At 48.1% G+C, this 23,855-nt stretch overlaps 1 protein-coding gene across 3 annotated transcripts in view; it reads right to left on the minus strand.

Annotated features, from left to right (window-relative positions):
- Positions 1-23,855, minus strand: part of LOC138581962 (coagulation factor XI-like) — a 349,622-nt gene that overhangs the window by 75,395 nt on the left and 250,372 nt on the right. For all 3 annotated transcript variants that reach the window (XM_069652873.1, XM_069652874.1, XM_069652871.1), the window contains exons 7-8: positions 11,168-11,336; positions 6,031-6,134 (exon numbers count right to left, since the gene is read on the minus strand). In XM_069652873.1, the coding sequence (XP_069508974.1) occupies positions 6,031-6,134; positions 11,168-11,336 (273 nt within the window). The remainder of the gene's footprint in view (positions 1-6,030; positions 6,135-11,167; positions 11,337-23,855) is intronic.

Here is a 23,855-nt window from a genome sequence, read left to right on the forward strand (position 1 = left end):
TTATATAATTATTTTTTCAAACGTATATTGGGTTTACACCGCTTGTGCTACAGATATGGAGTACATTTGGCTTCAAATTAATTGGTGATATTCTGTCCAACCAATCATTATTACATTGGCTCTGTGTATGGAGTAACGTCAAGGCTGAACTGATGCAAGATTTAATTAAGACCCTAATCGCCAAAAACCTTCATGGCAGGCTCCCCTGACTCTTATGTATTAAATCTGAGCTTGGCATAATCAATGCCGAGTCATACTTTAATTCACCAGAAAGTTTAACATCAAAATCGTCATTATCGCTGGGTTCTATGTGACCTGCTCAAAAACATTTCATAGATTTTTTTTTGACTGGTAGATTTTGCCACAAATATATGTGGTGGGAGGCTCCCCACAGCCCCCCTCGACCCCTCTATATTAGTTATTACCCTAAACCAACAACCCAAATATATTTGGGGCAAAAATCTGTTAAAAAAACGTCTACTTTGATTAAATCTCCTGCGGCAACAACTCCCTATCCCGCTAATGTGTGTAAGATGGAGAAAAGAGAATGCAAGGAGCTGTTAACTCCTAGGAGTTATAGGAGCTGTTAACTCCTAGGAGTTATAGGAGGGATGCTATCGTGCAGGTCAGGGTATCCAGAATAATCGTGTATGGGCCGAATATCACAGTCAGAGAGTACTGATTACTAGAGCATGTTTTAATTGCCTCCCCCTCAGAACCAAAAACAGCGGTCTGGGAACTGGATCTCGCCAACAAATCATGCTTATTATGCAATGTCTTTTTAGAGGATTTGGCCCACTTTTTACTGTTTTGTCGTGCATACTCAGAGCTAATATGGTCTCTGAGACCGATACTGCATGTACTTCGGTTCACTCAGTTTAGACCGCCGTTGTTTTTCCTGTTGTGGGCTGCCTCTCACAGTGTGGGCGGGGCTCTTTTCCTAAGGGGTGCCTTATGTATCAGTGTATCGTTATTAATGACTGGTTTGTTGGTTATTTGTTGCTATGTGAAATGTATGCTTTGTCTGAAAAACCTGTGTATGTATTTCTGTTTTTATGGAAATGTTTTATATTTCCGAAATAAACCTTATGATTAAATGGCACAGTTAGCAATTAGTAAAAATTAGTAAGAATGTTCTTTGAAGAATAGGGGATTCAGGTATTTCTAGAAGTATAGGATAGGGGGGTCATTCATATCGGTTTTGATAACTTATGCAGCGACAGAGTACTTAACAGAACAATGCTACTTTCTAGTTTGTTTATCTCTGTCAGTTCATTATATCTATTCTGCAAATGTCTTGACTTTTGGTGGCGTGTTGTCCTCCAGAGATGGTGTTTTTCTTGGCTAACTATAGTGGCATTCTGGTTGTGACTGCATTACAGGTGATGAAGGCAGGCTTGAATAGTAAGTTCAGGTGCTTGAGAATACAGTGATATAGTCCAATTGTCCCAGTCCTGCGATGAGGCCTTTTTGGAATCTTTATGAGGTCTCCAGGTGTCATCTGGTACTCCTACAAGTAGGGAGTTGCTACCGTCCAAATGGGGGATGACTAAGGGTTTGCTGGCTGTTTTAGAAATTCGGGGATAGGATGAAGGGCTTGTCTTTGCAGAAGAGCTAAACTGGTACCAGGCTGTATGGGACTTCTGGCATTGTGTATTCCTGCCATGATTTGTGTTGTATGGTTTCCCCACTACTGGCAAATTCAGCTTAGAATTGTATCATGTAAGTTAAATGATTTCCCCTTGTGCACTACAAACAGTTGTATGAGTCTAATTGCAAAACATCGAATCTGGGTGGCGGTGTGGAATGTATGCTTGTTACCTTTATGTAGAATGGGTTTTTATGGCATTTTTTAAGCCGACAATAACTTTGATGGTGATTGATAAACGTGATCCATTGGTCCAATCAAAAGGATGTGAGACTGCACCACACTGATGATATGCAATTAGGGTGATAAGGCTTCTTTGTATAAAAGGGCACTGCCCTGTAAAACGAAGACACTCAAATGCAGGAAAAACCCTTGCTCTTTATCTGATTAGCATACTCACAATCCACTGTTCGGTGGTGCTGAACCTCCAGTGAGTGCTACTAGGTGGCTGTGTGGTGTGAGTGTTTGTTAGCTGTAATTACCTTTTTGAGTGACAGAATAAAAAGGGCGTGTCTCTACTCAGCTTTGTGCTAGATGTTGACTGCTGATATGGTATGGTCAACGTCTAAGGGCCGCATTACAAGTTATTTATTTATTTATTTATTTTAATTTTTGGTAATGCGCCAACTCACCCAAGGGCCTCAGGGTGCACACAAAATGAACAAGACAAGACGTCACAAAATCAGAATCACGGGAAGGCAAGGGTGACGTTAGATTAAGGGTGCATTGAAAAGGAAGGTTGTCAGCTTTTTTTTTAACTCAGTCGTAGTTTGGATTTTTTTGAGTTCAGGAGAGATGGCGTTTCAGATAACAGAGCCCAGGACATCAAAGCTTGTCGCAGCATACATATCCAGGCGGAATGCTAGCTGGTCCTGTGATCTAAGGGAGTGCCAGGGTAGGTATGGCTTCAGATGCTTTGTGAGGTAGATAGGGGCCTCATGGTTATAAGTTAGGGTCAGGATCTTGTGACAAACACGTTGCCTCACAGGCAACCAGTGTAACTCTCTTCTTGCCTCAGAGATGTGATGTTGTCTAAGAGTACCTAGAACTGCTCTTACTGCCCCATTTTGGGTCACTTGCAGAGCTGAGAAATTCGACTGGGCGGGGCCCGCCAGGAGACTGTTAAAGTAGTGAAGCCATGAGTTGACTAGGTATGAGGCCAGCAGAGACATGTTCTTCTGCGAGAGAAAGGGGCGATTGTGGCTTAGGAGCTTGTTAATAAGCCGCATGAGGCGCAAGTCTTGGCGATGTGCTGCCTCATGGTAAGTTCAGCATCCAACGTAACACCCAGCATTTTGACGCTCATGGCGACCGGTATGGTTGTGTTGACGATGGAAAGGTTAGCATACACTGAGGCCTGTTTCTTTAGCATATGGCTAGATGTAGTGATAAGCATCTCGGTTTTCTCTGTGTTTAGGGCCATAGAGTTTGCTGCCATCCAAGCATGGATGGTGAAATATATAGAATTGATGGCCTGCAAATTCCAGGAGTAAATGCTTGGGAGTTTTAGGATGGCCTGAGTGTCGACTGCATAGTCAGTATACAGGACACCCAGGTCATCAAGAATTGGCAGAAGTTGGAGGATATAGATGTTAAACAGGGTGGGAGAAAGGGAGGAGTCTTGGGGTTCCCCACATGTAAGCAGTTTGGGTGAAGAGCGGGCATCGTGTATGGCAACCCTGGCAGTAAAGGGGCCCAAGAAGGAGGCCACCCACTGGGTTGCTGTACTAGAGCATCCTACCAGGGATTGCAACCTGGTCGGGAGCAAATACATGGTTGACCAGGTCAAAGCGGCTGCGAGATTCAGCAACATTAGAAGAGCCGGGTTGCCTTGATCGATGATAGAAGAGAGATTCGATTTAAGGCGGTCTCCGTTCCATGTTGGGTTCTGAAGCCGGATTGCTGGGGGCCCAGTATGCTGTTTTCTTCTATGAATTTCTGAAATTGCAAATATGCAACTCGATCCATAATTTTAAGGAGGAAGGGTACATTTGTAATTGGACGATAGTTTTTAGGCTGAACGGGGTCAAGGTTGTCTTTTTTGAGTAGCAGGGGTCATCCATGCTTCTTTAAGATGGGAGGGGGACACCCTTCAGCAAAGGACGGGTTAATACGTTTGGTCACCCAGGGTCCTAGGATATCAAGGCAGCTGACCAGGAGCCTTGAGAGACAGGAATCTCCCTTACATGTGGTAGGCTTCACGCTAGATATGATCCGAGTGATTTTGGACACAGTACTCGAAGAAAAAGAGAATTCCGATTGAGGATTGGCAATGGGGATGGAAGGGAGTCCTATGCACTTGTGGGGAGGCCTCTGAAGACCTGTCTGGTCTTTGTGAGATGTGCTAGATTGCAGATGTCAGGCAAATTTAGCAGTAAAGGTGTCATGAATTATTTGGCACCAGGCAGTGTCCTTAGACGGTGCAGTTACAGTGTGAGATTTGCTATTTAAGTCCCTCAAAATAGCAAATAGTTCCCTAAAGCGTTGTTTGGCCTGTAGAATTCTTTTGTTGCAGTAAGAGGATTTAGCCTGCATGACAGCAGCTTTGAAATTCTTCACTGACAATTTCTAGGGGACTAGTGTTGCTGGGGAGGGCTGTTTCCGTCAAGAACGTTCAGCAGACCTCCTTAAATGTCCGAGGGTTAGACAGGGATAGCAAACAGGCAGTATTTTGAAATGCCTCCTGTTTTACTATTCCATTTGATATTGAGTTTCAAAATCAAAATCCTGAAAAACTGCCTTCATTTGGGTGGAGGTAATACCTCAACAGAAATGTGGTTATGTTGGTGGTAATGGTTTCTGCAGTATTATTACATGTGACAATACCATCAACCTCCAATTAGGCAATAAATGACCTAACACCAGCCACCTGCTCTGAAACAGACAGTAAACATGTTTTAACCACATGAAGTAACCATAATCGACTTCGGCAGCATGAAACATGTGTCTTCCCTCATTTGTGGTGTCTTGATCGCCATAAACACCTGAGTGTGCCCATTTGATCTAAACAGATCTGGGCATAACCCTGACAGGGCCTTAAGTGGGGCAGGGCTGGCTGGGACAGAGCGCAGGCAGTCTTCTAAAAGGGCTCCCAAGCCGGGCCCTGCCGAGGTTCACTCTTGACTAACCCCTGCTATGCCGACCTCTCAGACAGCCCATTTAGCCCTAGCACTGCATGGTTAAAGGGTTGCCTGCAGTTGTCAGCACTTTGGAATAATTTACTTTTTTTCTAATCTGAAGCGCTGACACTTACATGCAGCCCTTGAACCGGGCATCGATTCGACTGAACGGGCTGCCTACTTGATTTTGATCATTACTCAGACACAAAAGGAGAGGCCGGGCAACCCAACCCTCCTTCTGTTTCTGAGTAGAGAGCCAACACAAAGCAGGCAGCCCTTTAAACACACGGCTCCTTGAATGAAAAGTCTCCCTTGTGGGTGTTGGACCTTCATTAAGATAAAGGAGAGCTGGAGCACACTGGAATCATACCGTTCTTTATCACAGGCTCCAACCCCCCAAGCGGGGCGCAGAGCCCGTGATTTGGTACAAAATGGAGGGGCTTCCACTTAAAGTACTAATGACTGTGATACTCTAAAACTCAGGGTGTGTTATGCATTGTATACATTCAGCAAATAAAAGAAATTGTAAAGAAATACTGTTACGAGGTAGTTCAAAGTATGCTATTTGTTCAACAAACTCCAAATATTTTGCTGCAATTATTTGAAGCTGGACAGGTCTTAAAGATATATGTTTATGCCAACAGCACACACACACAAACTCTGATATGTTGCGTTATGGTACACCAACGTGGTTATAGACTTAAAAGGGGGACAGCGGGTGTCCTCCTTTCTGAAATTATAAAAACAGATGCCTCTATATTTATAATATACTCATGAAAAAGGAAAATTCATTTCTGAGTTTGCTCAAAATCTCTATACCTTAGTGTAATTCCAACTGTGATCAAAGTGAACAATTAGTTGAAATGCCTTTTAATATAGATAGACGAAGGTGAGACCCATGTTACATGGTGTGAGAGAAATGTCCCAGGCATGAAGGTTTATCACTGAGAAAAGGTCGAAGGGAGGGACTACATCAAGTAGAAGAGAGTTGATAATAAAGCACTCTGGGATAGGTGTGAGAGTGGGGGGGGGCTAACATTAAATATTTCTTTAATTGAAAGGGCAGTGAATGCAAGAGTACACTCACAAAAGCAACGTGAGACAGTAATAAAATACATTTGAGACAGTGAGTAACATTTATAAGAAGAAAGCATAGATATAGAAAGATGGATGTAACTAGAAAAGAGGTTTTCCCATAATAACGTGTGACTTCTGTACTGAAGAGTCATTATTTAGAAATAACAAATGACAAAGTTAACTTACTTTTATTAATCCCAAAGTTTTTCAGAGAGAACCCGGAGACGATGTCGTTTAAGCGACTGGTGGAAGGCGTTAATGTGGCAGGGCTCTTCAAGTAACAAAAGAATCTAATGAGAAACAGAAGAAGTCAGTGTAAAACAGCCAATGAGAAGGAGTCTGCACCAGTAATGGTTTTCATCTAGGACGGCGTTTTTTGAACAGTAAACACCGGCCAGTAATTTGGGTTTAAAAAAAGAGCTTTCATTTCAATGAAAGGGAGCATGCATGCATGTATTGCACACAACACAGGATGTGCCTGTGTCCGAACCTGCAAGGTTTTCCCTGTAGTTGATCACATCACATTCATGATGACGTCATGCTGCTTACACCATCAATTCCTCGTAGATGATCTTGAGTATGGCTGCCCAGAACGCCCACCTAGCACCCCAAGAACGCCCGCAGGTCACCCCTGCAAACGTACAGTGACCCATACATACTCATGAGTTACAGGACCCATCTTGCTCCTAGCTCCCACCCAAAAAGCTCTCACTTGCACCTCAAAAGCTGCGATAACCACCTCCACCCCACTCAGTTCCTTTCCAATGCAGCTCGGTTGCTTGGTTGCTTGGTGGATGCCCACCCTGCACTGTGGCTTTTCAGCCACTAGTGAATCCCCTCGAGCGAGAAATAGAAGACTTTTCCTATTTCCATTGGAATCGGGCCAACACGCAAAAAATGTTAAATATTTCGGCATACATTTTAACATTTCTCAATGTCTAGCACACACACGGACAATTGCTTCTAGAAATAGAAATAGAGTTATTATTTTATTTCAAGCGCAAGTACGTCAGCCCAACCGCAAATAAAAAATAACTATATCTCTAGTTGGAGCGTCCCCACCCCAACTAGAAAGATTTCAGTGGGGAACATGAGACGGGCGGCGCAAACACTAGGCCAACTGGGCACTCGCCCATGGCAAATTCAGCCGGGTTGATACATTCATTCACTTTGTGGAGTTTTCAACCATCCTTGCAGTGACAAATCCATGAAAGTGGGGTGAGAGGGGTTTGGTGTGAGTGCTAGGTGAGGGGAGATTGTATCCCACAAACCTCTTAACACAAATATGAGAAGCAGGCCTTTTCATTACTTTGCTTAGGAGCGCATGTGAATGTATTGGGGCAGCTGCTCTCCTGTGAGGCTAGCAATGTATTAGTGGAAACTGTATCACTTGCACCTTACCAGGGATAGGAGGTGCCAGGCTGTCTCCCACACCAATGCCAGACTGAAGCCTGAGCCTGGAAGGTACACGTAGAGTCAACTGGAAGTCACAGAGAGTTCAAAAACTCAGCCGGGCGGACAGCAGCAAGACAGGTCAGTTGTATGGTCTTCTTCAGGCTAGTCATCCTTATAATTATTCGACAATGCAATATGGGCCTCATTACGACCCTGGCGGTAAGGGGTTAACGCCAGCGTTAGCTGCGCCGACCCCTTACCGCCAACTACGAGGTCCCTTAGCGCCATGGCGCTTTTAACACCTGCTTTTAGCAGGTGTTAAAATCCATGGCGCTAAGGGACCATGGAGTTAATTACGCCACCGTAATTTACGGTGGCGTAATTAACGCCTTCCCCACTCCCATTATGCCCTATGGGGCAAAAATGGGAATGGGGAAGGGTAAATGGGGATTGGGGACTTACCGCCCCGCCGACCTCGGAATGGGGCGGTAAGTCCGCCAACCACCATGGCGTAAACGTAGTTTACGCCATGGTGGTAAAGTCACGGCCCAGGCGGTAACTTACCGCCTGGGTCGTAATGAGGCCCACTACCCCTAAACTCGTTTTGCGTGTGTGCATGTTTTCAATTGTATTTACTTGCTGAGGGAAGGCTTAGCTTCAGCAGCCCTCTGACTCCCTTTTCAATAACATGGCCCCTCTGTAATGCAAGTCTAAACTTTCAAGCCAGACTGTGAGGGGAGGGAAAGTGGTGCTAGAGAGCACAGTCAGGGGATTGCTCAAGGTAGGGGTGATGAGCTTCACTGGCAAAGAGGAGTCTCTTAGAGCCAATGGAAAAAGGTATGAGGACAGGATGGGGAAGGATGAGGATGGAGAAGGATGAGGAGGAGGCGAGGAGGAGGAGGAAAGTGAAGGAGGAAATGTGTGGTGGAGAAAAAAAGGCTGCAGCAAAGAGAAAGTGAACGAAGGGTTTAGGAGTGGATGAGCGAAGAAGGATGTGCTTATGGTTAGAGAATAAGGGGAGAGAGCAGGCTGGTGGCAGTTTGAAGGTGGGAACGTTTTCCAAAGAAGGAATAAGGGACAGTGGAAAGGAAGATCTCTCAAAGTAATGCCACAAAAACATAGGGCTCAAGGGAGCACGATGAGACTAGCTTCCTAGTGGCCCCATATCATGTGTGACAGCGCCCCCAGGCCTGGTGTTTAGCCAACAGCAACAACTTTGCATTCTGACACATGTATACCTATAGTTTTTGATACCTTATATTTCAGTATCGAAAAATGAAACTACAACTTCCAGAATGAAAACTGCTACTGGCTGAAATGCTTTCACTGACTGAAGCAGATGTATGGAGGAATGGAAGGGATGAAGGGAGAAAACTGGGCAGAGGAAGGGTTGGCGGTGGAGGATTCAGAGGAAAGTAAAGGCTAAAAGGAGGAGGAAGACAAGAAATGGGTCCTGTCATGGCAAAGAGAATGTGCATGTAGGAAGAGGGGAAAGGTGGCTGAGACGGAGAGGAAGTACTACATTCAGTTAGATAAGGAAAGATTATAGAGATGGCATTCTGGTGTACAGTCCTGCAGAAGTGGGAAACCAAGCAAAGGTAGACTGACAATTCTAAACTATAATGTCATTACAGCACAAGCAAACAAAATGCCACGAATGTTGTAATTAGAAATGTGCAACTGGCTTCTAAGCACTTCATTTAGTCTGAATTGTAAAAGGTGATAGACTGTTTCTTAAACTATTTGGATATTAAGGAGAGAAATATGGGAAAGTCCACAGAGTGAAAGGAATAGAGGGAGGCTGCCCAAAGGAGTGATTTCTGCATTGCAAACTGATCTTGCAAGGACTGTGCAATAATGGATTTATCCACAATGAATCGTGACACCACTTTACACAATGCTATGTCCGTTTCCGTACCTAATTATAATACTCAAATAAGATCTAGATTTATTAAAAGCTCGTTTAGATTAAGGGTGGGCTAAAGGGATGAAAGAGGCAAGTGAGGCAGCACTTCGGCACACCTAATTGGTCTCACTCCTACCTGTCCTTTCGCACACTTTCCCATAGGGCCATACACCCCACCCACACTTGAGAAACTAGTGGCTCTCTCTGCACTTACACCAGTCTCAGCCGACCGGGTGCACTTGATCCTCTCCCTCCCTGTGACGCTCTGTGCACTTGCACGGTCCGTACGTACTGCGTCTGAAGATCACCTGTCTGTTCTCCCCTGTCTTCACCCCTAAATTGCACTGTTAAAACTGCAGAATTGGCGTCAGGGCTATTTGTTGTCTCCAAAAAGTTAAATGTATTTTTTATGCACTTACTCTGCCTGTGTTTGTTTTGTCTGCATGTTCTCACCCTCCTTGAGCACTTTGAAACACTTGACTGTGTGTAGGCGCTATATAAATAAACAATACCATATCATACCATTACCGGAGACCAGTCTCTAAGCGCAGGGCCAGGATTTGAACCTGTGCTGCTCTGCGTTGTTGTCCTTCCAAAACAATTGTATTGTCCCTGAGCTATCCTTCTGACTCAACAAATTGTGATGTTTGATGTTCTATCTACTACTTTCTCCCACTGCTCTCAACAAGAATTTTTGGATGAGACAAGTTAAGACAAGTGTGTGTACTGATCTCCATGCTGGGCCTGTTCTATGTCGGAGGTAATCTAGCGCTGCTGACCATGCTATGCTTTTCAAATTGTCGGGGAACTTGATCTGCTGCTGCCCATGCTGCATATTCATCTGTTTCCTTAATGATGGCCTGCACTGCTCATGCTGTACATGCAACACGTTCTACAGTACTTATAGATTACATGGCTGCCACATGTCCTCCACCTATGTCGCTATAGTGCACACTCATCTATCACCCAGATACGAATTATACAATTGATAAAGGAGCTTAGCCCCAAGTGTCGACTACATATTTTACCAAATTTTCCTGAGAGAACCCGCATATATAGTTGGGGTCCCATATTATTAACATTCACCATTTTCCAAAATGTTTGTGTACCATTCAGCTTGACAAGCTCAATTAGCTGCTGCCATCTCTGTATATATATTAATCTCCTACGGGCTGTATGCCACCTACGATATTTAGCGTTTCTGGCCTTACAGATAAGAATTTGATGATGCAGTAGAAGGCTACTCTTAATAATAGATGACAAATTAGCTTAGTTCGATTTTCTGCTTATTTAACTCCAATAATTGTACTTTAAGTACCTTGTACCTATTCAAAATTCTTTCATCACTAATAACACTACTGATTGTAGGTGGATAATGATCGCTATTTTCATCAAATGTTAACAATAGTTTAAACATTTACAATATGAAATTGCCATTACAAAATATATAATCGAACAGATAAGTACTATGACCACTCACCCTGGTGTATTGTCAAGGTATATCCCCTGTACATTGGCTGTTGAACATACACAATCCATAGGTCTTTATGCAAGTGCCTTATGATCATGTTGCTACTATATCAATATAGCCATGGAAATATTCCATAGGATAACATCAGAATCATGTTGCAGGGAATGCAAGGGATTTGGGCATTACAATCTATGTAGTTTATCATGGAGCAGCCAATTGATTATGCAGTAGTTTCATCAAGACTTCTTGAAGGGTACCGTTTGTGTCTCTGCTTATTCTGAACCAATGGGGCCAACCTGTGCAACTGTTACTGCCTTCTGTTCTGCGCTCCCTGGTGCACAGACCTTTGGTCTGGACCTGTTAAGGCAGTTGTCGCTTTTTGCCATCCAGTGGAAGGCATGTTGATGCAGCAAGTAGTGTTTGCCTGGCTTCCCTGGCCAAAACTCTCACCAAGTGCTCTCCTTTAATAGAGAGTCCCTCATAATAAAGCATGTACTCTTCTTTAAGAAGACAACACAACAACAATACATTCAGGTACATTAATGTTTTACCTTTTGTTGTCCAATGTCCATCTTTCTGTGAAATACGTGAAGAAGTTGCAGCGAGGATTTTGGGTGCAGATGAGTTGACAGTGCTCAGCATCTACAGCCAGAACCTGCTGAAACCCGTCGCCAGGAAAATCAACTCCAAGAAGAAGATTGTCAGTACATCTGGCATCACCTGAATTAGGAGAAAAGTAAAACCACCTGATGTATAGCAGGAACACACCATTTCAATAATAATAAATAGTAATAATAATTTGGCACTTATATAGCGCTACGAACCCTCAGGTATCTGAGCGCTGCGTATTATTATCCACGGTGTGTGGTGCTCATTTATCGACCTCGGAAGGATGAAAGGCTGAGTTTGGCCCCGCCGGGATGCGAACCTGGGTTAAGCAGGCTCTGCACTCGCTCTACTCGCTGTGCCACTTACATCACCTAAGTAGGAGTGCAAGTCACCTGTGTCTTTTTGATATGAAATGTGTGTTTGTGTGATGGCCCAGTCTGGTACAAGCATGATGTGTGCATTGGGATTGTGGTCATGGAGTTTCGCATGGAGTGATTTACCGATATTGTGGTAAGAGAGGCTGTGGTGAATATGCAGAATAGTATAAGAAAGAGGTCTACTACACAGCATGCAATAAGGAGCTTGTTAGATTCCAACAAAAGATTCCAGATGTCCTAAAACATTCACTGAGTTAGGACTTTAGTTTTGGGGTACCTCTCTCTTCATGGATCCTGTTGGTCCAAACCCCTTTCTCTCTCTCTCAACAACATGATCATTCCTTGGGGCTCTAAACAATCCCTCCCTTTCAGTGGCGTCTCCAGGAATCAAATTTAGGGGGGGCACAGAGGGGGCCACAGACAAAAGTAGGGGGGCCGCCTATAAAAGGCCAATGCATATGCTTTTGTCAAATTGACGCGGGCAAAGTAGTCCAAAGAGGCCGGGGCAAAATTGTAATACTTCTGAAGCCAGGGCATAAACTGTAAGCCGCATGCCATGAATCATATGTCAGTAGAAATGACACTAGTTTTAATATTGGCCGAGGAGTACATGGGGCATTGAGTTCCGATGTTACGGAATCAGAATATAAATACATATCTGGTAAGTCACCATGTACAAGGTGTAGCCTTGCAGCAGATGCATCATATACAGAGTAGAGTGTAAAATCCCCTACAATTGTGCCTCCATAGAGCTGTACCCAATGTGTAAGCTTTAGTATCACTGCTGAAAGTACTTCTCCTGAGCACATACAATGCAGAACTGTCCTAATTTAGAAGACTAGATTTTTTTTACAAATCATTCTATTGTGAAATGATTTTCCTACCTCAATTGCAACATGTAACCTAACTTGAAAGCCAAAAACCTTAAAGCTAGGGCTGAAACTGAACATGCGTGTTTGTGGTCTCAAATTACAGAAAACTGTTTACATTAATAAAGATTCAAACGTGAATTTTTGTGGGTCGATGCAAACCTGTCAATTACAATGTCCATGCTTATTTGGCCAGCGAGTCTGGACTCAATTGCTAGTGTGGCAAGATCTGACAGCCTTTCCTCCGTCATTGTTGTGCGTAGATATGACTTTATTAACTTTAGCACAGAAAAGCTTCTTTCACATGAAGCGCTACTCACTGGCAAAACACAAGCAATTTTACACAATTTTTTTTATTTTATTTTTTAACAATTTTTATTATTTTATAACAAACACATCAATCATGGTAACTTTTAGGACATACATAATCAATATCAAAACATCACATTATGCATTGTCGCTTCCCGTCCTCACCCCTTCCATCCCCACATATCAGCCAAATCATCTACACGAGCCATATCAGCCACATTTGGAATCTCTGTGTTTGTTGACTCATCTGATTCTTCTGTATCATGATTGACCTGGTGAGGGTTTGCCATTGAGGTCACCAGCTGCCTCCAGGCTATCAGGGGGCCCGCTTCCTCCTCTCCCCCCTTGGTGACAGCTTCAAACCATACCACAGTTTCTGCTTCCGCCCATCTCAAGAGGTCCACCCACCATATCTCCACTCTGGGCGTGTAGGCCGCTTTCCAACACATTGTGATTCTGTGTTTAGCCAAAATATAGGCCAGGTCCTTCATTTTACTGATATGCTTCAAATGACGTGGCCTGGGGAAATTCCCGAGCATGCAAGCCCAAGCAGATCCTACGTCCAGTAACACACCCCCACCAGCCATTTTCATCTTTATTTCCTCCCAGAATCTGTGCACCTCAGGGCAGGCCAAGAACATATGTAGTAGTCCTGCCTCCTCCTCCCCGCACCTGGGGCATTTTTGTACAGCCGAGCCTCCAAACCTAGCTATTCTACTGGGAGTCAGGTAGGCTCTATGAGTGACATACAGCTGGATCTGCTGGAGTCTCGCATTTCGGGACACCTTTTTATGGTACCTTTGGGCTCTATCCCACTGTCCCTCTGTCATGGGTTCCCCCACCTCCTCCTCCCAGTCATGCCTCAATTGGAGCAGCTCCTTCCCCGTCTCAGGAGCTCATATATCCTAGATATTTCATGCCCACCCTCCGAGACATCATACATCGTTTCTAGGGAGGCATCGGGTTCTTCCTCTAGCACAGTCTCAGGCCACCTCTCTCTCACCCGTTTCATGAGCCTGGTATAAGTAATAAATTGGCCTCTATGCACCCCTGTCTCATCCTGCAGCTTCTGGAATCCCAACGCCTCCCCTTCCTGCCATATGTCTCCAAGGGTGGGCAGTCCCACTGGTTCCCAATACCTACGGACTGCTTCAAACAATTGGGAGTCGTCCCCGCATAGCACAGCCAGCGGGGCCTGCTGGGAAAGCGGATCTGGGTCACCCACCGTTCTCCATGTCCTGCGCCATACTTCCCAGGCCAGCTTCAATAATCTCCCCATCTTCGCCATTTTAGTTTTGCGCAGCCATACTGTCTCCCTCAAAAAGTAAGGAGCCGATTCACCTTGCAAAAGCCTAGCTTCTGCCGAGTCTTCTGCAGACAACCAGCTAGCCACATACAACAACTGTCCTGCCATGTAATACAGCTCAAAATTCGGTAGGTTTATGCCCACCTTATAACATGTGTTCTGTAGTTTCCACAGGGCCACCCTATTTCTGGAGTTGCCCCATATGAAGACCCTGCACATACCATGAAGTTTCACAAAAAAGCGTTTGGGATTAAGTAAGGGACATTCACAAAAAAGTGCAAGAGTCTGGCTAAGACCACCATTTTGAGTAGAGCTGCTCTCCCCATCATGGCTAGGGGTAATTTAGACCAAAACACCATGCTATTCTTAACTCCCTCCATCGCCTTCTCTGTGTTATGTTTGTGCTCTGTCTCTATATTGTGGTAAACATTTACGCCCAGATACCTGAATGTCACGGTCTGCCAGGGTATCTGCAAGACGGGCAGCCTCTCCAATGAGGTGCTCTTGTACCTTCCCAGGGGGAACAAACTGGACTTCCCGGGGTTCAACAATATGCCCGAGAGGGTGGTGTAACAACCCATCACCTCCAACACATATTGCAGGTTCTCCTCTGGGTAGCGCAAGTAGAGAAGCACATCATCTGCATACAATGATATCAGGTGTGTGCCCCCTGTCGTGCGGATCCCCACCTCCCCGTAATGTTGCCGCAGGCATATTGCCAGCAGCTCTAATGCCAGGATATATAAAATTGGTGAGCAGGGGCATCCCTGTCTGGTCCCCCTGCTAAGTTGCCATTTATCTGAAATTGTGGTTCCGGTTTTGACTCTCGCCGTCGGGGTACTATATAACATCTGGACCCATCTAATATATCCTGGTCCCATCCCGTATCCTTTCAGAGTCGCTTTCAACCACGGCCACCGCACTGAATCAAAAGCTTTCACCGCGTCCAACGTCATGATAGCCAGCTCGCTCGAGTCTCCCTCAGTTTGGTCAATAATATGGTGTAGCCTCCTGTGGTTATTTGTAATATTTCTACCGGGGACATAGCCCGTTTGGTCTGGGTGTATCAATTTGCCAATTACCCTCTTCAACCTATTGGCTAGCACTGCCGTGAGTATCTTACTATCCTGATTGAGCATAGACAAAGGCCTGTAGGATCCCCATTGCAAGTCTGGTTTGCCTGGTTTCAGGAGCGGAATGATCACCGCCTCGCGGAGGGACGCCGGCAGTTCCCCCCTCATATGCTTCATTAAACATGGCCAGCAGCGGCTGGAGTAGCTTCTGCTTGTAAGTTTTATGAAACTTGCTGGGTAACCCATCCGCCCCAGGCGCTTTACATGTGGGCAGGTGTTGGATCACCGCCTCCTGTTAGTCCACGGTGATGGGGGCGTCCAGGTCCGCTCACTCTAGGTCATCCAAGGTGGGCAGCCCTATGTCCTCTATCGTATCTAGTATATCTTGACTCATGTCCTCTCCTGTGTCCTTGTATAATCGTCTGTAATACTTGAGGAACACCTCATTTACCCATTCCTGGCTATTATGGATTTGACCCTCTGCGTCCCTGATCTCTCTGAACACGGAGCGGGGGTCTCATTCTTGTATAACCAAGCCAATAACCTACCCGGCCTATCCCTCCCGGCATGCAGCCTCTCTGTGTATTTCTTATAGTTCAGTTTGCATAATCTGTCCCAAAGTTCACTACAAGCTAGATGTAAGGCATTTATTTTAGCCCTGTTCGCACGGGTGGTCCCCTCATTTCGTACCAGGTCCTCTAGCTCTCTTTCTGTCTCTTGCAGTGTCCGCTAAATACCCCCTTGGAGCCCTTTGGATTTAGATATTGCTACTCCCCGCACCACCACCTTGAATGCCTCCCATACTGTTCCCACCGAACTTACACTGCCCGTATTAATTTCAAAGTATTCCTCGATGGCCTCCATCAGATCCTCTCGGAAGCCTGCATCCTGTAGAGCCTCAGTCCTGAGCCTCCACGTCGGGATCCGTGCCCTGGGGGGTTGATGTCGCCACTCTATGACCAAAGGCGAATGGTCGGAGAGTACCCGGGCTTTGTATTCCGCCCCCACCATTTCTCCCACTATCTCGGCAGATGCAAACACGTAATCTAGCCTTGTGTGCAGGTCGTGTGGCACTGCATAGTGCGAGTATTGCCTATCCGTTGGGTGTAGCCTTCTACACACATCCTCTAGGCTGAGGTCCATCAACAGTGTCCTCACCGCTTTAGCTGCTGGCGCCGGCTTTTCTAACTTGTCATCTGACCTATCTATCCTGGGGTTCAGAGTGCAATTAAAGTCCCCTCCCCACACCATCGTGCCACCCACCAGGGGGCTAATTTTACTACATAAACCTAATATATACCGCTGTATCATGGTTAGGGGCATACAAATTTATGATATTCACTTCTCTGTTCTCCAGGAGTCCCGCCACCACCACCATTCTGCCTTCCGGGTCTATTGTCGAGCTAATCAGCTGAAATGGTACATGCGGGGTCACCCATGTAATCACCCCTCTTGCATATGCCGAATATGTGGCCCCCATGACTGTACCCCTCGATTTCCTCCTGATCACCTCCAACTTCTCCTTGGTGAGGTGGGTCTCTTGTAGCAGAGCTATGTCAATCCGCATCCTCTTTAGGTACATCATCACCTTGTTACATTTTAGATAGCTATTAAGGCCCCGCACATTCCAGGTCACAATTCTGAGATTACCCGATGCCATTGATTTGTTCGTCATTTCCATGTAGGCTCACACACAAACTAAAACTAAAACTCCCCAAAACTATATACACCACAAACTTACCCATCTCCCCACCCACACCCAACAACACCCTCCCCAACCATTGCCCAGCTCCATCCCTGGATCTCAGGCACCCCCACATCTAGCCCTGCCTAGCAAGTCTATACTCAGGGCTCAACAGGGTAAAGTTGCCCTAATGGCTACTTAACTACCAATTCTCGGGGTAGGTTGCTACCATCCCATTGCTCCTACTACCCATACTATCACGCATGATGTTAATGCTATTCAGTTCCAGCTTGCAGTATATACTCTATATTCCAGTCCAGCCAGAGAACAAGGTCCAAGGGCTACAAATTCACTCAAATCTCCCGTGTTCCCGAAACAAGTCCACCTTCCTACTCATCGCCTTAATGTCCATGGCACTGACTCCTCACTTGTCAAGCTCGAGGCAATCTCAGTCAGCCTCCTGTTCCGGGCAGCTCTGCAGGTCCAGCCACAACGTCGCCTCCTCCGGAGTGTCGAAAAAAAGCACCTTGCTCTTATGCAGCACCTTTAGCCTCGCCGGGTACAGAAGCATATATTTGATGCCCGCAGCACGTAGCCTCCTCTTGACGGCCACGTAACTATACCTTTGCCTCTGCACCAGCATCGTATAATCCGGGTACGCCGTGATATTGGTGGATGCTCTCTCAATTATCCTGCCCTTACGGAAATATTCCAGGATCTTCTCCCTGTCTTTGTAATTCAGGATCCTTGCGATTATTGGCGTCGGCAGAGCTCCAGGTCGTGGCGTCCTCATCAAGGCCTGATGGGCCCGCTCAACAGTAAACCCCTGTGAGAGTTTTTCTGCTCCTATCCCCTGGAGGATCATGTTCTCTACATAGTTCGTGGGGTCATGGCCTTCCTCCACCTCGGGCAGGCCGACCACACGTATGTTGTTCCTCCTCGCTCTTCCTTCTGCCTCCTCCACTCGATTTTCAAGATTGGCGACCTGCTGTTTTAGCACATGGACCTCCTTTGCATTGCTCGTGCTGACCTCCGTGTTGACTTTCACTGCGCTTTCCAGGCTACTTGTTCTCTCCGCCAATGCATGGAATCTTGACGCAGCAGGGTAACTTCGATTCCCACAGCGTCAATTTTATTTTCCAGGGCCATCCGCAAGTCCGCCATCGCTGTGCCCCATTTGGTGCTCAAATCCATTATGGCCGCCAGGACCTGACGGTTATCTCCTTCTGCGGCACCATCAGCGGAGGCCGCGCCCGTGCTTTGCGCCGCTGTCGTGGGGGTCCGCTGCGTTTTCGCAAAGACCTCCATTGTGGATTGTTTGGATTTGGCTCTCAGTCCTTTCACAGACATCTCGCGATTCCCAATCGTATCTGGTCCCCATACTGCGATGCTGATGTGTCGTGCTCTGGTCCCTCAAACGCTAGGGCTAGTTGCGGCGGGTTGCGTTGTGCTGTGGAGCGCGGCAATGTATTCAAATGGGCTGTCTTCTCCCATGTATTCCTGCTGCACACAATCATCCATGCGCCATCAACGTACTTCGATGTGCCACACAGAACTCAACAGCTGCTCACCTCCTTTGCAATGGCCTAGTCACATGTAGGTTTTGCCAGACGGGGGTATGTCCTGGTAATAGTGTGTTACACACTCGCATGTCTCAGCCATGTCAGCTGCCTGGCATGGCTGCAAATGTCTTTACTTCAATCCGTGGCCGTCGACCGATACAGTGACTGCATCAGAGGGCCGGCAGTTTCATTTCGCTGCCGCGTCCTGCTAGATCCCTTTGTTCTCTGGAAGCACCGCCATTTTTGTCTTTTCGTCCGCGGCCGCTCCCCAGGATACTATGTGTCCGCTCGGCAGTTCTCCAGTCTCCCGCGAGCCGCTCACACGCTCACCTTCTTCCCGGCACCTTCCCACGCTTGTGTGAGTTTTGCTTCCAAATTCAAGTGGAATACATGCGTTTGTTGAACGGATCAGGATGTCGGATCACGGAGCACACGGGGCTCACAGCCTATTCCATGGCTGTCCAAGCCACGCCAAAGCAATTTTACACAGTTGGTACAGTTCGAAGAATGGAACAGCATAAGGCTCCAGAAAGTTTGTGAACTCCAGAATTGTATTCACCTTAATGGCATCAGATGCCTTCTTCCTTGCTAGGGTTACCAGTGCCTGCTTTAGTTCTGTTTGCAAGTTATCCAGATCACAGGAGTAGAATGTGGCCATTTGTGACAATTTCTGAAAACTGAGAAAAGAATCAGATCTGGGATTTAGTGCCTGTATACCTTCCAGGATCAGCAAAGAATCTTTTTAAAAGCGTGATTTTAGTTCTGAGATTATCCGGTCAAGAACTGCATTCACAAAATGTTAAGTGAAATCATCTTTTGTGCGCAGTCTTGGTCGCTGTCCCACAGTCTCCATTATGGCACTATTTCTTAAGTGGAAAGGCAGTCGACAATCACGCATTTTCGAGGCGGTTCAGCCTCATCATTTGTAGATGCTGCTATACCACACTTACTGCTCAGCTGGAATGCTTTGTCCCAGAGATTTTATATAGTTGCATCCATGTCTTGATTACGCACTTCCTCAAACTCTTCTATGACTGTGCGTACAAGGACAACAGCGGAGGCCAAGACAAGATCTGCTTGCTGTAACATATTTGATAGTGTCTCAGTCCTTTTTAATATGTTTTCAAAAAGCACAAGTGCAAGAATGAAGCTGAAGTCAATGAATTGCCGAATGCCATTTGCTTCTATTGCTCTTTCTGTATGTGTCCCTTCTGCCACTATTGTGAGAGTTTCCAGAAGAGGTTCAAGTGTTTGGAGGACAGCTTTACAGGCAGAATATTGCCATGTCCACCTTGTATCACTTAAGTGTTTTAACTGTATGACCAATTTTGACATTTATGTTTGAACACTTACAAACACAGAGTGAACAACAGATGTACTGCAAAACACATAAAGCTTCTCGAATTTCACAAAAAACTCAGTTGCTGCATATACGTTTTTAACCGTGTCAACAATGACTAAATTAAGCCGGTGATTCATACAATGAAAATAAAGTGCAGAGGGCACCTCTTTTTAAATCCGTGCTTGCACACCATTAAGCCGACCACTCATCACTGAGGCCCCATCATACCCTTGCCAAACACATTCATGTTTAGCAATACCCAATGATGATAGGACATTAACAGGGTAATTCATAGAATTTCGCAGAAAAGTGTCGCAAGCGGCTGGCGCAGAGTGTCCGCGTGCGATTGTCTGCGCCAGGCACGTGCGCTAAAACCGATTTCCGCGCACAGCATATTCATGGATTTTAGGCTCCCAAACCAGCCGTGGCGCAGAGAATCGCAGCGACCCTGCAGCAGCACCAGTAACGCCCCCAAGAACGCCCTCGCGCAAGGCAAAGCCATCAAAATCGCTAAATCATCGCAAAGGGCTGCGCTAACCCTGGACCAGTTCACCGGGCTGGCAAACAGCAAACGCCAAGCGGGGAACGTGTATTTCAGGGGTGCGCGGGAAGTTCCACACGCGATTGGCCCCGTGCAAGCAGGGTACGTGTATTTCAGGGGTGCGCGGGAAGTTCCACACGCGATTTCAGCAGGGTACGTGTATTTCAGGGGTGCGCGGGAAGTTCCACACGCGATTGTCCCAGTGCGAGCAGGGTACGTGTATTCCATGGATGCGCTGGAAGTTCCACACGCGATTTCAGCAGGGTACGTGTATTTGAGGGGTGGCGGGAAGTTCCACACGCGAATGGGCCAGTGCGAGCAGGGTACGTGTATTCCATGGGTGCGCGGGAAGTTCCACACGCGATTTCATCAGGGTACGTGTATTTCAGGGGTGCGCGGGAAGTTCCACACGCGATTGTCCCAGTGCGAGCAGGGTACGTGTATTCCATGGGTGCGCGGGAAGTTCCACACGCGATTTCAGCAGGGTACGTGTATTCCAGGGGTGCGCGGGAAGTTCCACACGCGATTTCAGCAGGGTACGTGTATTTCAGGGGTGCGCGGGAAGTTCCACACGCGATTTCAGCAGGGTATGTGTATTTCAGGGGTTCTGGGGAGTACTACACGTGAATTGGCCGTGTGGGTCCTCCCAGGTATACGCTCCACAACCTCCACGGCCCCTGCAGGCAGCCCACACCACGGGGGACTACCCTGCACCCCTGCTCATGTCCCGCAGGCAGCCCATCCACCATGGGCATGCCCCCCAGCCAACCCACATGTCACCTTGCACTACTGATCAACAATGCATGTCTCCCACCACCCCCACCCCCCAGCAGTGCAGGGGCACCCTCCACCAGGCCCCCACCCATGTCTCCCACCACCCCCACCCCCCAGCCACCATGGGCAGCCCCCACCAGGCCCCCACTCATGTCTCCCACCGCCCCCACCCCCCAGCCACCATGGGCAGCCTCCACCAGGCCTCCACTCATGTCTCCCATGAAACCCCCACCCCCCAGCCACCATGGGCAGCCCCCACCAGGCCCCCACTCATGTCTCCCACCACCCCCCAGCAGTGCAGGGGCACCCTCCACCAGGCCCCCACTCAAGTCTCCCATCACCCCCACCCCCCAGCCACCATGGGCAGCCTCCACCAGACCTCCACTCATGTCTCCCACCCACCCCCACCCCCCAGCAGTGCAGGGGCAGCCTCCACCAGGCCCCCACCCATGTCTCCCACCACCCCCACCCCCCAGCAGTGCAGGGGCACCCTCCACCAGGCCCCCACCCATGTCTCACACCCACCCCCACCCCCCAGCCACCATGGGCAGCCCCCACCATGCCCCCACTCATGTCTCCCACCCCCCCTCACCCCGCAGCAGTGCAGGGGCAGCCTCCACCAGGCCCCCACTCATGTCTCCCACCCACCCCCACCCCCCAGCCACCATGGGCACCCTCCACCAGGCCCCCACTCATGTCTCCCACCACCCCCACCCCCCAGCAGTGCAGGGGCAGCCTCCACCAGGCCCCCACCCATGTCTCCCACCACCCCCACCCCCCAGCCACCAGGGGCAGCCTCCACCAGGTCCTCACAATCCCCAATCATGTGCGCCATGGTCAGCCTCCACAGCCAAAAAGCCCAACCAAGTAACCCATTCACCCACATGGAAAAGGAAATTACATGTTACACCCCCAATGTTCATAAAGCTAATGAACCCATGTCCGTCACACACAATGGTTGCAATTGAATGGGAAAACACCCAACATGACATGCATGAAACCAATGAGATGATACCACACAGTGAAGTATGAAAACAAAATTGTATTAAAAAAATAAGAATGCTAATGAAATGAAACAAACTACAATGGGAATGAAAAAAAGATAAGCTGCATGTCCGTGTAAAAAAATAAAAACACCAAATCCTAATCCAAAAAAATGTAGTCCAAAGTCAAATGAAAAATAAAATCAATCCAATGAAGAACTATGTACAAAACATCCAAGGGTCCATGAGCCCAACTGAACAAAGGAATCCTACAAAAAACCCTAACTAAAATGCAACTATATACAAAAAGTGGAGCAGTGTCCGTCGACTCCAAATCATAAGAACAAACAAAGGAAACCTAAAACTAAAGAACTATATACAAAGGCGGCGAGCAAGTCCAGCAGCTCACTCCGTGGTGTTCCGGGCCAGGGCATCATCGAACTCCTGTTCGATGTCCCGGAGGCGGTCCTGTTCCATGGCCCCGAGGGTCCGCAGGGACGACGCCGTGTCCTCCTCCAACCCCCTGCGGATTGCCTCGAGGCACTCGGCCCGCCTCAGGGCCCTCCGCATGGAGTTCTCCGCCCTGACCATTGTGAGTCGCGCCTCTTCCGCCCGCCGCCGCTCCGCACCTATGGCGTGGCCCAACCGCTGCCACACGGAAGACACTCTCTGTCCTGGGTCCTCCTGCCCTCCGGCCGATGCCTGCCCCTCCGATGTCGAAGGCCCCGAGCCTTCATGGCTCCCACCATGTTGCTGCTGCTGCTCTGCCTCTGCCCGTGCACTGCCTCCTGCTGCCTGCACATCCTCCGCCGGCTGGGGTGCAGTCGTAGATGTGGCCACCCCTGCTGGACGTCCGACTCCCAACTGTGGCAGGGATGCCTCCTCCACCAGCCTGGCCGCACCGTCAGAGGCAGCTCCACAGGGCACCCAGGTGACTGATGGGTGGGAAGATGGCACAGAGGACGACTGGCGCGTAGGGGGTCCAGTTGAGGAGGGGGTCGGAGCAAGCCCCATCAGACGGAGGAATCCGTCCTGGGTGACATGTCCCAGCAGGCTGACGTGGTCAACGAGCCATTCGAGATGACGTGCAGTCTCTCCATGAAAAGACTGCAGGTCACCTCGCATGGCCCGTTGACGCAACGCCACACCAGCCAGGACAGGCTCAACCCGGACCTGGATGGCCACGTCCGCAGGCAGAGGAAGGCCAGTTGATATCAGCTCATCCCCTGCCTGAAAACGGGTCTGGACGTAGGCATCCCTGCTGGTGCAAGATGATGCAGGGACAGGATCGGGGACAGGATTGCACACAGGCACCTCCGCGGCGGCCTGTGCTGCCTCCTTTCCCTGGTCCTGCACTGCACCACTAGCACCAGTGGGATCCCCACCTCCAGACCCCGTCTCTGGTGCTTGCACGGCCTCCTCCTCCACCAAACCCCCCACCAACCTGGATGACTCCGTGCCATCTTCCCCTGTTGGGCCCTGTGGGGTCCCAGCTGCCCCTTCTGCTGCCGAGGAGTCCAACTCCAACCTCCGCCTCTTGGACCTCCCCCCGGCACCTGCGGCCTGGGACGCGGCACCGGACTCCTCACTCCCCGACGAGATGACAACACGGGAGGGGAGCCGGGCCTTGCGTCTCCGGCTGGCGGTGGGATCCCCGCCGTTGTGCTCCACAGCACCTTCTCCGCCCTCTTCATCAGTTGACGCTGCAGACAGGGAGAAACAAAACACAGGCATCAGGGCACTGTACAATGGACACATACACACATGACAGTTGCACATGAGTGGCATTGGCAAACCTCAGACATGTCAT

This window comes from Ambystoma mexicanum, chromosome 3q, assembly GCF_040938575.1.
Source record: "Ambystoma mexicanum isolate Mex_15411 chromosome 3q, UKY_AmexF1_1, whole genome shotgun sequence".
NCBI lineage: Eukaryota > Metazoa > Chordata > Amphibia > Caudata > Ambystomatidae > Ambystoma > Ambystoma mexicanum.